General features: G+C 43.5%; 1 protein-coding gene across 1 annotated transcript; it reads right to left on the reverse strand.

Annotated features, from left to right (window-relative positions):
* Window positions 1–100: 100 nt before the first annotated feature.
* LOC138192096 (zinc finger protein PLAGL2-like) lies at window positions 101–9,936 on the reverse strand. The gene is made up of 2 exons (XM_069139281.1): window positions 8,563–9,936; window positions 101–4,093 (listed from the first exon to the last, which is right to left on the reverse strand). The coding sequence occupies exon 2, from the start codon at window positions 3,773–3,775 to the stop codon at window positions 2,513–2,515; it is 1,263 nt and encodes a 420-aa protein (XP_068995382.1). The 5' UTR covers window positions 3,776–4,093; window positions 8,563–9,936; the 3' UTR covers window positions 101–2,512.
* Window positions 9,937–13,137: the final 3,201 nt, after the last annotated feature.

A 13,137-nucleotide genomic window follows, 5' to 3' on the forward strand; every position in this document is an offset into this window, starting at 1 on the left:
GTTCTTTTTATTCTTTTATCCAGCTGTACTGTTGGACTCACTACAGTTGGGTCGATCACAGACTTCCTTCAGTTCAGTAAAAAACACCACAGACACAGGGTAAATCTAAAGATTTATTTTTTATTACTTTATGTTGTGACAATTAGAAAACGACAACTCCTTTTCTTTTCACTGTCTTCTAGTCTATTAAATGATAATATAAACACCTACAGCACACCTGTCTGAGGTAAGGTGGTGGAAGCTGCACAGCTGCTTCCTCCGAGCTGCAGAGGAGCGCAGCAGCTCGGAGGAAGCAGCGAGTGAAGCGTGGCGTCGTCTGCTCGCCCATCGCCGTCAGTCTGGAGGAGTTCGACCTGCAGCATCAGCACGGCGCGTTAGTGACTCTGAGTCACTCTCATTTCACTCCTGAGATTCTAAACAACCTCATCATCATCACACAGGACGCCGGGGTGCTCTGAGATCGGCCAGCTGGCCTGGAGGAAGCCCTGCAGACTGAGGACGCCGCAGAGCAGCGGTTCTGCTGTCAGCTAACCTCAGTACAAAAACTAGGGAGCTACAAAGTACATGTGCTTGTTCTGACAAAAATAAAACTCTACACAGACGTTTCTCTGCAGTTAGACGGACAGTCTCCTGTCTCTTCTGAGGTAGTAATAAGTAGACATAGAATAAAGGCGAGTACAGAGAAGGAGCGGCGGCTGCCTCGCCGTCCAACATGTCCCCGTGCTCAGTGGTCACATCTGCCTAACTGCTACACGTTAACACTACTTCTACTGATTCTTGCAGAAAGATACTCGACAGGGTAGAGGTAGAAAGTTTGAATTATGTCTGCCACTAGATAAAGAGTTTAGATTCATAAAATCTACCTTTATAGTTCAATCTAATGGCACCAATAAGAGCCAACGTAACTAGAAGCAAATACAAATAAAAAGGGAGCCGCAGCTGAGTGTGTTTGAGGTACAGATCAGATCATAAGTGCTTGAACCAGTCAGGAGGTCAGACAGCTCCGTCCCACGCTCATCAGTCCTTCAGTACACGGGAGGACGGCGTCATGTGACCGCCCCCACCACCCCCCATCACATCGGTCGTGGAGGACACGCTTGCCCCTCCACCTGAGACAGGAGGACGTCCTGCTGTCCTGCAGGGAGACCGCCTTAAAGACAGTTACATCCTCATCCTCCTGGAGGAGCTGGGGGGCGGGGTCTAACACATGGTGGGCGGGGTCTAATACCTGTAGGGGGCAGGGTACTAACACCTGGAGGGGGTGTCAGTGCTGACAGTGACATCGTTAAAGGTACAAGTGCTGTGAATGTGTTCCTAAAGGCTTCCACGGACTTCTATTAAAACAGACGGCAGGAAACAGGTTTCAAAACCACTTCCTGTCTGAATCACAGAGCTGCTGCCAAGTGCTGCGAGCCACCTCAGGTCACCTCGGGTCACCTCAGGTCACCTCGGGTCACCTCGGGTCTGCCACCTCCCAAATACACACATCTACATACTACAGCTCTGAACAGACACACAGCCCCCCCGGTATAGGACATAACTTCATGTTTTCTACACGTAGATTTAATTTACTGGCCAGAGTGTGTGTGTGTGTGTGTGTGTCAGTTCAGAGACAGCAGCCCTGAGGCCTGGGGGGTCTGGCACAGGGAGGACAGAGGGAGGACAGACAGCAGCCCTGAGACCGTCTCAAAGACTCAAAATCAAACAGGAAGTACTGTGTCTGAACGGTACCGGCCCGGTCACATGTTCTGGTTCTGTTGGACCCACAGACGTTAGAGCAGCAGCAGCTTTCAGCCTGAACTCAACGACAAACATGAACTAAGTGCATTTAAATCTAATCCTCCATGATGGAGAGGAGCAGTGTTTGTGTTGCCATGGTGATGATGGTGATGCCGTCTCACCTGACGTTCTGTAACAGTGGTTCTGATCCACATGAATCCTTCACAGTGAACCTGATCAGTCCCTCCAGGAAACCTAAGCTTCATTTGTAGGACGACTACAGCTGATGGGATCTCAAATATTCACTTCAGAAAAAAATACCAAAAAATTAAAATTTTGAAAGGTTTATCATTAAAATCAAAGAGTTTGGAAAATAGATTCTAACAAAGTTCAAATATGAACTTTAAGGAATGATGAGGATCATATGTTCTTATTACTGGTCCTTCAGAGGACGACCCGAGAGGACAACCCGAGAGGACATCCGGTGAGACGTCCTCTCAGATATGATGTGTTACAGGATAAACTGCTCTGACACCTGCGACAGGTGAGTGAAGGCCTCAGGTGAGTGAAGGCCTCAGGTGAGTGAAGGCCTCAGGTGAGTGAAGGCCTCAGGTGAGTGAAGGCCTCAGGTGAGTGAAGTCTATTTGGTAGTCGTGACATCATCTCCACGTCATCAGACATTCAAGCTTTAAATAATGAGGTAATACTGATGAGGTGATTGGTTGTGTTCAACAGTAAGAACTACGGTTAGCATCGTTAGCTCTGACAGGTTAACATCGGTGGGCGGAGCCAATCACTGCTGGAAGGCCTGGTAGTAGTGAGGTAGGGAGCTGGAGGTGCTCATCGCCGGGCTGCTGTAGGCTTGAGGTAGCTGGCTGTGGTTGTGGGGGGCGGGGCCCTGGGACACGTGAGCCTGGGGGTGCTGGAAGAAGGAGAAGGGCCCCGGGGTCTGGGAGGAGAGCCCGGTGGAGGGGGAGGGGGAGGAGGTGGAGGTGGTGGCCGGCGGGTAGCTCATCACCAACCCCCCCATCCCCATGTGAGGGCTGTAGGGGGGCAGGCTGAAGGGCAGGAAGCTCAGCAGGGGGCCCAGGTCCATGTTGGTGGAGCAGGACAGCTCGGAGGACACAGCGGGGCTCCGGGGCAGCAGGTGGGGGTCTCCGCCCTCCCCCAGGACCTCCCTCTGGGGGGAGGCAGCCGCTGAGGTAGAGGAGTTGACGGTGCTCAGGTGGGGTGGGGGGACGCTCTGCAGGTCCAGCAGGAAGCTGTCCATGTCAGCGCGAGGGGGGTATGAGGTAGATCCGTGCTGGTACCGGGACATGTTGCTGTACGGCTGCTGCTGCGGCGCCGCGGGGGGCTGCAGGTGGTGGTGATGGGGGTGGGACGGCTGGGGGGACATGTGGCGTCCCACCGCCATGCCGGAGGACAGCGAGCCCTGCATGAGGCCATGGGGGGGGCCCATCCCGGGGACCGGGTTGGTCATGGGGTAGGAGGGGTACATGTCCCGGGAGAAGGACTCCGCCGTCTCCTTGGAGATGGAGCCCAGGTCGGAGGTCACCGGGCTGGGCTCCTCCTTCACGGGGCACTGGGTGGAGGGGGTGGGCGGAGCCACGGGGGTGCTGGGAGCGCACGGCGGCATCAGCCCAGAGTCCTGGGCGTGGCTCTTCTTCAGGTGGCGCGTCAGGTGGTCTCTGCGGCCGAAGCGCTGCGCGCAGCGAGGACACAGGAAGTCGCGGCGGCCCGTGTGCACCACCGCGTGGCGCCGCACGTCCTTCCGGGTGTAGAAGCGGCGGTCGCAGCGCTCACACGAGTACTTCCTCTCTCTCACCGGCACGTTGGCGCCGCCCTCCGAGGGGGGAGGCCTGTCAATATGGCCGCCCAGGTGCTCCAGCAGGGAGGGAGTCCCCTCGGGGCAGGGCAGGCCGGCCGCGGCGCCGTGGGCCGCCACCAGGTGGCGTCGGTAGCCCAGCTGGGTGTTGTACTGCTTGCCGCAGTCCTGGCAGTGGAAGAGCTGCTTGCTGTCCGGGGGGCTCTTCAGGTGGTCCTGCTGCTGGAACATGGTGGAACGCAGCCGGACCAGACATAGACCGGACTCATGGGGGGGCTCAGACAGCAGGGAGGACGAGAGCTGCTCGCTGACGGGGGGTCGGTCCTACCTCTCTGGGGGTGTGTCCTGCCTCTCTGGGGCCAGCCGGTGTCCAGCACTTGGTTTCTGTGACAGCAGCTGCCATAGCAACCCCAGCAGGGCTGCTGAGACGAGGAGCCCCGCGGGCTGGACCGGGTCTGTTTCCTGAGAGGAGCTGTTGTGTGGGCCGGCGGTCGGTTTTAGTATTCAGCGGCGGAGGAATCACAGAGGCAGCGTGGCATCCTCACAAACCTGCAACACAACAACAGCCCAGTTACTCCTGGAGGAGGCGGAGCTCCGACCGACAGGAAAAGCTTAACACATTTAGAAAATAACTCAACTACAAAATGTTCAGACGTTAAGACTGATGTTATCTTCTACTGAAGTTAGCATGCTAACCAGCTAGCCCCGGCACGTGAGCCTGGGGGTGCTGGAAGAAGGAGAAGGGCCCCTGGGAGGAGAGCCCGGGGGAGAGGGAGCAGGAGGAGCTGGTGGCAGGCGGGTAGCTCATCCGGTCTGTAATACCACTTTGTACCACAGGAGGCAACAGTGAGTCAGTGCAGCATTCAGTCTGCTCTCAGTCCAACATGACGGGAAGAAGTCACAGACTGGATATAAAAGAGTTCGTAGCTTCAGGTCTGTAAGATGGTTCTGATCCAGAAGTGTCTTCAGCTGCAATCCCAGCGAGTGCCACTAGAGGTCGGCTCCAAAAAGCCTCCGGCTCCATAGACTCCCATTCAACTTCTCTCATCAAATCCAAAGTGAATAAAATGTGTCCATCAGTTATCTCGGTGTTGTTAGCTAAAGTCACTCCTTCTTATTAGTTTTCTGGAGGTCCATCTGAAAATAATCCCTCATTCATTAGAAAAGAAGATTCAAGAAGACCTGTTTTTGGGGGCGTGTCTGTTTGATTGACAGGCCTGTGGTGCAGTCAGGTTACAGCTATCGGTGGGCGGGACGTAGTATCGTCAGGTTTCCAGTCAGATCGGTCAGATCCACCGCTGGTCGATGGTTGGGACCGACTGCCAGACGATGACTCACTGTCGCCCTCTGATGTATAAAGTAGTATTACAGGATTTAATTCTTACATTTTACACCTTTAAATCGTGCAGCAGACTTTAAATAACAACAACTAAACCAGAGAAACACTCAGTAAAACACACGATGTCATTTAAGTGATTGAAGAAAATCCCTCGATCATATTCACGAGAACAGGAAGGACCGATGAGAGGGACGTGAGGTCACAGTGACCTTGAACTTTGACCACTAAACTGGAACCAGTATATCCTCGAGGCCAACTGAACGGTTGTGCCTCATTTGGTCAAATTGGGGTCACTTTGATGTTGACCTTTGACCCTCCAAAATGAATCAGTTCTTCATTATTTTAATCACTGATATGTCTGTTATAAATGCTGTTCTGTACAGAATAAGTAGTGTCATGCTGCATATTTATGACAGAAAATGTATTTAATCACAATAAAGTACAACTGTTATAGAACTTTTTGAGAAAAGCTGGGTGAGCAGAGATACACGTGAACAACATACATGTAAGGAACTAACATACAAACAACGTGTTGAGTGAAGTGCACCCGTCCCGCCATCATATGTGCTTCTCAGACACAGTGCCTCATCTTCTTCACTCCAAACATCACAATCAGCGTTTTAACCAAACACCTTCATCTTTGTTTCTTCACCACTAAGAAGGTTTCTCCAAAAACATCTTTGTTCCAGAGAAGGTTTCTCCAAAAACATCTTTGTTCCAGAGAAGGTTTCTCCAAAAACATCTTTGTTCCAGAGAAGGTTTCTTCAAAAACATCTTTGTTCCAGAGAAGGTTTCTCCAAAAACATCTTTGTTCCAGAGAAGGTTTCTTCAAAAACATCTTTGTTCCAGAGAAGGTTTCTCCAAAAACATTTTTGTTCCCACATGAAGCTGCAAACTTTTTCTTTTTTTGGAAGCAGTTCTTCTTTTACTTTCTGGTTCTGTTGAAAAATGTTCACCATTGATGAAGATATTTCTGCATGTTTCCTTTCAGGATCTTCCGAAGATCATTTACTGGAGATCTGGGATTAATTTTTTGCACTTGCCCGGTAGCTCCAACGTGTTTGATTTATGATCATGTGATGAACGGCTCTGGATCGGCTTCTTCATGATATAAAACCAGATTCATGATCATATTTCACCTGATAGTAAACAAAGATAAAACTGTGATTCTGACCAGAGAGAAGTGAATCACAGACATCTGAAATCTTCCTCACATCTATTTAAATGATGACATCATCTAAACAGAGCACACTGATTGGCTCAGACAGGACGGTGCTCTGCAGAAACTTTTACCATTAAATCAGGTGATCTATATTTTAAAAGAAATAAATAAAGATGAATATATTTTTTGTATGTTATTACTTTTACATAAAACAAGTATCACCACTAAAGGTATTAATACACGTTTCCTCCTGATGCTTCAGTCAGTTCATCTGTATGTTTGTTATATCACACGTTGTTCTGCACTTCACATGTGTTCAAGTTACATACGTTGTTATGTGATTAAATGAATGTTCTGTCTGGATACATATCAAGAACACAGAACACGTACAGCAGCTGTCTTAGAAAATATTAAACTTCAGTCCTACTTTAGGTCCCACTGGGTCCTACCGAATCCCACTAGTTCCTACTGGGTTCTACGGCGTCCCACTAGTTCCCACTAGGTCCTACTGGGTCCCACCGGGTCCAACTAGTTCCTACTGGGTCCTACCGGGTCCCACTAGGTCCTACTGGGTCCTACCAAGTCCCACTAATTCCTACTGGGTCCTACAGAGTCCTTCTAGGTCCTACCAAGTTCCACTAGTTCCTACTGGGTCCTACCAAGTCCCACTAATTCCTACTGGGTCCTACCGAGTTCCACTAGGTCTTACTGGGTCCCACCAGATCCAAGTAGGTTCTACCGGGTCCCACTGGGTCCTACTGAGTCCCAGTAGTTCCTACCGAGTCCCACTAGTTCCTACAGAGTCCCACTCTTTCCTACTGGGTCCTATGGAGTCCCACTGGGTCCCACCAGGTCCTACTGGGTGCCACTAGTTCCTACTGGGTCCTACCAAGTCCCACTAATTCCTACTGGGTCCTATCGAGTCCTTCTAGGTCCTACCGAGTTCCACTAGTTCCTACTGGGTCCTACCAAGTCCCACTAATTCCTACTGGGTCCTACCGAGTTCCACTAGGTCCTACTGGGTCCCACCAGATCCAAGTAGGTTCTACCGGGTCCCACTGGGTCCTACGGAGTACCACTAGTTCCTACTGGGTCCTACAGAGTCCCACCGGGTCCTACCGGGTGCCACTAGTTCCTACTGGGTCCTACAGAGTCCCACTAGGTCCTACTGGGCCCTATCAAGTCCCACTAGTTCCTACCGGGTCCCATTAGGTCCTACCGAGTCCCACTAGGTCCTACTGAGTCCCACTAGGTGTCCTACCAAGTCCCACTAGTTCCTACTGGGTCGTACCGAGTCCCACTAGGTCCTACCGAGTCCCACTTGGTGTCCTACCAAGTCCCACTAGTTCCTACTGGGTCTTACTGAGTCCCACTACGTGCTATTGGGTCCTACCAAGTCCCACTGGTTCCTGCCGGGTCCCACAGAGTCCCACTAGGTCCTACCGGGTCCCACTAGATCCTACTGTGGATGGAAATCTATGAAAACACCTCAGATACTGTTCAATGTTCAAAGTAAGAACAGAAGGTTCATTAGTTCTCTCATCAGTTCTGTTTTCAACAAACGTCATGATTTTATTTCTAGAAGAGATTTAATCAGCATTTCTTTCATGTTTACAAAAATTATTCAAATCAAAAAAGTTCTGTAAAGTATTCCTCTAATAAACAGAATAGAGTTTAGGTCCATTTAGGGTTCCAGAACTTGGTTCAGTATGTTGGATTCAGGTCCAGTTTGTGGAGAACCACCTCCTGACAAATTGATTTTATTGGATCAGAACACCGAACTGGACTGGATGACCTCAGACGTCCTGCACCTGTGAGGACCAGAACCAGAACCAGGAGGCTACTCCCCTCTGCTGGAGACCCGCAGCACCGACACCTACCGGACTCGCATGTTAACTATCAGTGAAGGAGCAGTTTAAAAGCTTTAATATCTATATAATTTATACAAGTTAGTTGTTCTTTTGCAGAAAGCCCAGTTTGTGGATTATAAAAGGCTCTCAGGGCCGGGCCGGGCCGGACCGGACCGGACGGACCCTCAGTGCCATCTTGTGGGTCTCCAGCATGGAGCCGCAGTAAAAATGTCCCCGCTCACTGTGAGGGGTTCCGAGCCGCCTGTGGAGGAAACACGGTTCTCGTCTGAGGCGGGTTCAAGTTCAGAGTCCCGGTGATGTGCGAGCTGGTCCGGACCACCGGGACCGGGTCTCTGCCGGACCGGGGCTAAGTTTCCCCGCTAGCCTGCCTGCCGTCACTAAGTTCGGCGGTGGAGGTGAAGTTGTGTCCCGGTTCGGAGGTGGGAGTGTTTCTAACCCGGGTTAAATATAAAATAAGCCCCTTAGAGCGGAGTTCGTGGGTCTGTTTATGGACTCGGAACCTTTCTGGACCGACATGCGGGTAAAAAACAAAAGAGCAGCTCCACAAGTACTTCGGGAGTTTGTCCTGCGGAGCTAACTCTCCGCGTTTTACCGAGCCGGGTCACACTCGGCCCGGGTCGGAACACGGCGGCACGGCGCTACTTACCGATCGAGGCTCGGTCCAGCTCTCCGTCCCGCCTCGGTTCCGCCTCCACGTCGACATTTCGGAACAACTTTTTAAAGATGTTTATTGGAGTTCAGGCCTGGACTGCTGGGCGCCGCGCTGGGAGCCATGCATTCTGGGAGAGTGACGTCACACCCCGGGCTCAGAGGAACTCCAGTAGAAACACACACACACACACACACACACACACACATACACACACACACACACAGAATCATACAAACATATGAACACACACGGAGATCTATTATTGATTGACCTGCTGTCAATCAATAATGGTGAGTTTCCTTTTGAATTGTTCCACATTAAATACCAAAACTTAAAGTACATATGAATATATAATATTCTCTTATGTAATATTAATAATATTATACATGAAGTCCAACACTTCGACATGCTACAAACTAACATGGTGGAAGGTAAGAAAGAAAGTGTTCTTCATAAATAAACTTCAGTTCCTTGTACTTTACTTTAGTGTTTCCTTTTTATGCTGAAGTCATTCATATATTATTATATTGTTATATTTATCTAAAGCTTTAGTTCCTGTTCAGATGAAGAACTCAGTAGATAATAAAACTTTCTTGGAGGTTCCAACCTGTGTGTCTGCATGTTCCTACAGCTCCTCCTACAGCTCCTCCTACAGCTCCACCTGCAGCTCCACCTGCAGCTCCTCCTACAGCTCCTCCTGCAGCTCCTCCTACAGCTCCACCTACAGCTCCACCTGCAGCTCCACCTGCAGCTCCTCCTACAGCTCCTCCTACAGCTCCACCTGCAGCTCTACCTGCAGCTCCACCGGCAGCTCCTCCTACAGCTCCTCCAACAGCTCCTCCTGCAGCTCCACCTGCAGCTCCACCTGCAGCTCCTCCTACAGCTCCTCCTACAGCTCCAACTGCAGCACCACCTGCAGCTCCTCCTGCAGCTCCTCCTACAGCTCCACCTGCAGCTCCACCTACAGCTCTTCTTGCAGCTCCACCTGTAGCAGCTCCAACAGTAACATGCTGCTGACACACTGATCCTGCACTATCAATAATCTGATGATGTCATGTATAATCTATAAATAATTTGATGATGTCATATAATCTATCAATAATCTGATGATGTCATATATAATCTATAAATAATCTGATGATGTCATATATAATCTATCAATAATGTGATTGTCATATATAATCTATCAATAATCTGATGATGTCATTTATAATTTATCAACAATCTGATGCTGTCATATATAATCCATCAATAATCGGATGATGTCATGTATAACCTATAAATAATCTGATGTCATATATAATCTATAAATAATTTGATGATGTCATATATAATTTATCAACAATCTGATGCTGTCATATATTATCTATCAATAATCTCATGATGTCATATATAATCTATCAATAATCTGATGATGTCATATAACCTATAAATAATATGATGTCATATATAATCTATAAATAATTTGATGATGTCATATATAATTTATCAATAATCTGATGATGTCATATACAATCAATCAATAATCTGATGAATTATATTTATAGATGACATTAAGATAAAGATCTCGCATCCTTTCAGATGAACTGTCTCCAGTCCGAACATCACATTCTGGGTCTCTCATGTTACAGAGAACACGTGTGTTTGAGTGGTCATGAGAACACGTGTGTTTGGAGCTGACTGCTGAAGGCCTCATATCAGGGATTCAGTATTTTGTTGATTGATAAATTTATCATTTGGTAAAAAAAATTAAAAAAAAAGGAATAGAAAAGTTTAAAACCACATCACAAAGTGCAAGTTAATATCTTCAAACTGCCAAAATGAACATAAAATATAATATTTCTGAGCAGAGCAGTTAATTTTTCATTGACGTAACTTTACAATTCACTTCATAGTTTGTACTATTCAGAAAATGTTGATATAATGAACAAATAACAACCAACCTGTCTGATCCAGAGAAATCAGAACAATACAGAACATAATCCAATAATAATAATAATAATAACAACAACAACAATATGAAAAAGGGCAGAAAGCAGCATCTTTTTTTGTTTGTGTATTTTTTTGTTTGTGTATCTTTTTGTTTGTGTATTTTTTTTGTTTGTGTATTTTTTTGTTTGTGTATCTTTTTGTTTGTGTATCTTTTTGTTTGTGTATTTTTTTTGTTTGTGTATTTTTTTGTTTGTGTATCTTTTTGTTTGTGTATCTTTTTGTTTGTGTATTTTTTTTGTTTGTGTATTTTTTTGTTTGTGTATCTTTTTGTTTGTGTATCTTTTTGTTTGTGTATCTTTTTGTTTGTGTATTTTTTTGTTTGTGTATTTTTTGTTTGTGTATCTTTTTGTTTGTGTATCTTTTTGTTGGTGTATCTTTTTGTTTGTGTATTTTTTTGTTTGTGTATCTTTTTGTTTGTGTATCTTTTTGTTTGTTTGTGTATCTTTTTGTTTGTGTATCTTTTTGTTTGTGTATCTTTTTGTTTGTTTGTGTATCTTTTTGTTTGTGTATTTTTTTGTTTGTGTATTTTTTTGTTTGTGTATCTTTTTGTTTGTGTATTTTTTTGTTTGTGTATTTTTTTGTTTGTGTATCTTTTTGTTTGTGTATTTTTTTGTTTGTGTATCTTTTTGTTTGTGTATCTTTTTGTTTGTGTATTTTTTTTGTTTGTGTATTTTTTGTTTGTGTATCTTTTTGTTTGTGTATTTTTTTGTTTGTGTATCTTTTTGTTTGTGTATTTTTTTTGTTTGTGTATCTTTTTGTTTGTGTATCTTTTTGTTGGTGTATCTTTTTGTTTGTGTATTTTTTTTGTTTGTGTATCTTTTTGTTTGTGTATTTTTTGTTTGTGTATCTTTTTGTTTGTGTATTTTTGTTTGTGTATTTTTTTTGTTTGTGTATCTTTTTGTTTGTGTATTTTTTGTTTGTGTATTTTTGTTTGTGTATTTTTTGTTTGTGTATTTTTTGTTTGTGTATTTTTGTTTGTGTATTTTTTGTTTGTATTTTTTTTGTTTGTGTATCTTTTTGTTTGTGTATCTTTTTGTTTGTTTGTGTATCTTTTTGTTTGTGTATCTTTTTGTTTGTGTATTTTTTTGTTTGTGTATCTTTTTGTTTGTGTATCTTTTTGTTTGTGTATTTTTTTGTTTGTGTATCTTTTTGTTTGTTTGTGTATCTTTTTGTTTGTGTATCTTTTTGTTTGTGTATCTTTTTGTTTGTGTATCTTTTTGTTTGTTTGTGTATCTTTTTGTTTGTGTATCTTTTTGTTTGTGTATTTTTTTGTTTGTGTATCTTTTTGTTTGTGTATTTTTTTGTTTGTGTATCTTTTTGTTTGTGTATTTTTTTGTTTGTGTATTTTTTTGTTTGTGTATTTTTTTGTTTGTGTATCTTTTTGTTTGTGTATTTTTTTGTTTGTGTATCTTTTTGTTTGTGTATCTTTTTGTTTGTGTATTTTTTTTGTTTGTGTATTTTTTGTTTGTGTATCTTTTTGTTTGTGTATTTTTTTGTTTGTGTATCTTTTTATTTGTGTATTTTTTTGTTTGTGTATCTTTTTGTTTGTGTATCTTTTTGTTTGTGTATTTTTTTTGTTTGTGTATTTTTTTGTTTGTGTATCTTTTTGTTTGTGTATCTTTTTGTTTGTGTATCTTTTTGTTTGTGTATTTTTTGTTTGTGTATCTTTTTGTTTGTGTATCTTTTTGTTGGTGTATCTTTTTGTTTGTGTATTTTTTTGTTTGTGTATCTTTTTGTTTGTTTGTGTATCTTTTTGTTTGTGTATCTTTTTGTTTGTGTATCTTTTTGTTTGTTTGTGTATCTTTTTGTTTGTGTATTTTTTTGTTTGTGTATTTTTTTGTTTGTGTATCTTTTTGTTTGTGTATTTTTTTGTTTGTGTATCTTTTTGTTTGTGTATTTTTTTGTTTGTGTATTTTTTTGTTTGTGTATCTTTTTGTTTGTGTATTTTTTTGTTTGTGTATCTTTTTGTTTGTGTATCTTTTTGTTTGTGTATTTTTTTTGTTTGTGTATCTTTTTGTTTGTGTATTTTTTGTTTGTGTATCTTTTTGTTGGTGTATCTTTTTGTTTGTGTATTTTTTTTGTTTGTGTATCTTTTTGTTTGTGTATCTTTTTGTTTGTGTATTTTTTGTTTGTGTATTTTTGTTTGTGTATTTTTTGTTTGTGTATTTTTTGTTTGTGTATTTTTGTTGGTGTATCTTTTTGTTTGTGTATTTTTTTTGTTTGTGTATTTTTTTTTGTTTGTGTATCTTTTTGTTTGTGTATTTTTTTTGTTTGTGTATTTTTGTTGGTGTATCTTTTTGTTTGTGTATTTTTTTTGTTTGTGTATTTTTTTTTGTTTGTGTATCTTTTTGTTTGTGTATCTTTTTGTTTGTGTATTTTTTTTGTTTGTGTATTTTTTGTTTGTGTATTTTTTGTTTGTGTATTTTTGTTTGTGTATTTTTTGTTTGTGTATTTTTGTTTGTGTATTTTTTGTTTGTATTTTTTTTGTTTGTGTATCTTTTTGTTTGTGTATTTTTTTTGTTTGTGTATTTTTTTGTTTGTGTATCTTTTTGTTTGTGTATCTTTTTGTTTGTGTAT

This window comes from Embiotoca jacksoni, unplaced genomic scaffold, assembly GCF_022577435.1.
Source record: "Embiotoca jacksoni isolate LCO1_2020_lvr unplaced genomic scaffold, fEmbJac1.0.p SCAF_80, whole genome shotgun sequence".
NCBI classification, from domain to species: domain Eukaryota; kingdom Metazoa; phylum Chordata; class Actinopteri; family Embiotocidae; genus Embiotoca; species Embiotoca jacksoni.

What these genes read in the sequence shown, in the direction of transcription:
- LOC138192096 (XM_069139281.1), bottom strand. Translation starts at nt 3,775, where the DNA reads ATGTTCCAGCAGCAGGACCACCTGAAGAGCCCCCCGGACAGCAAGCAG.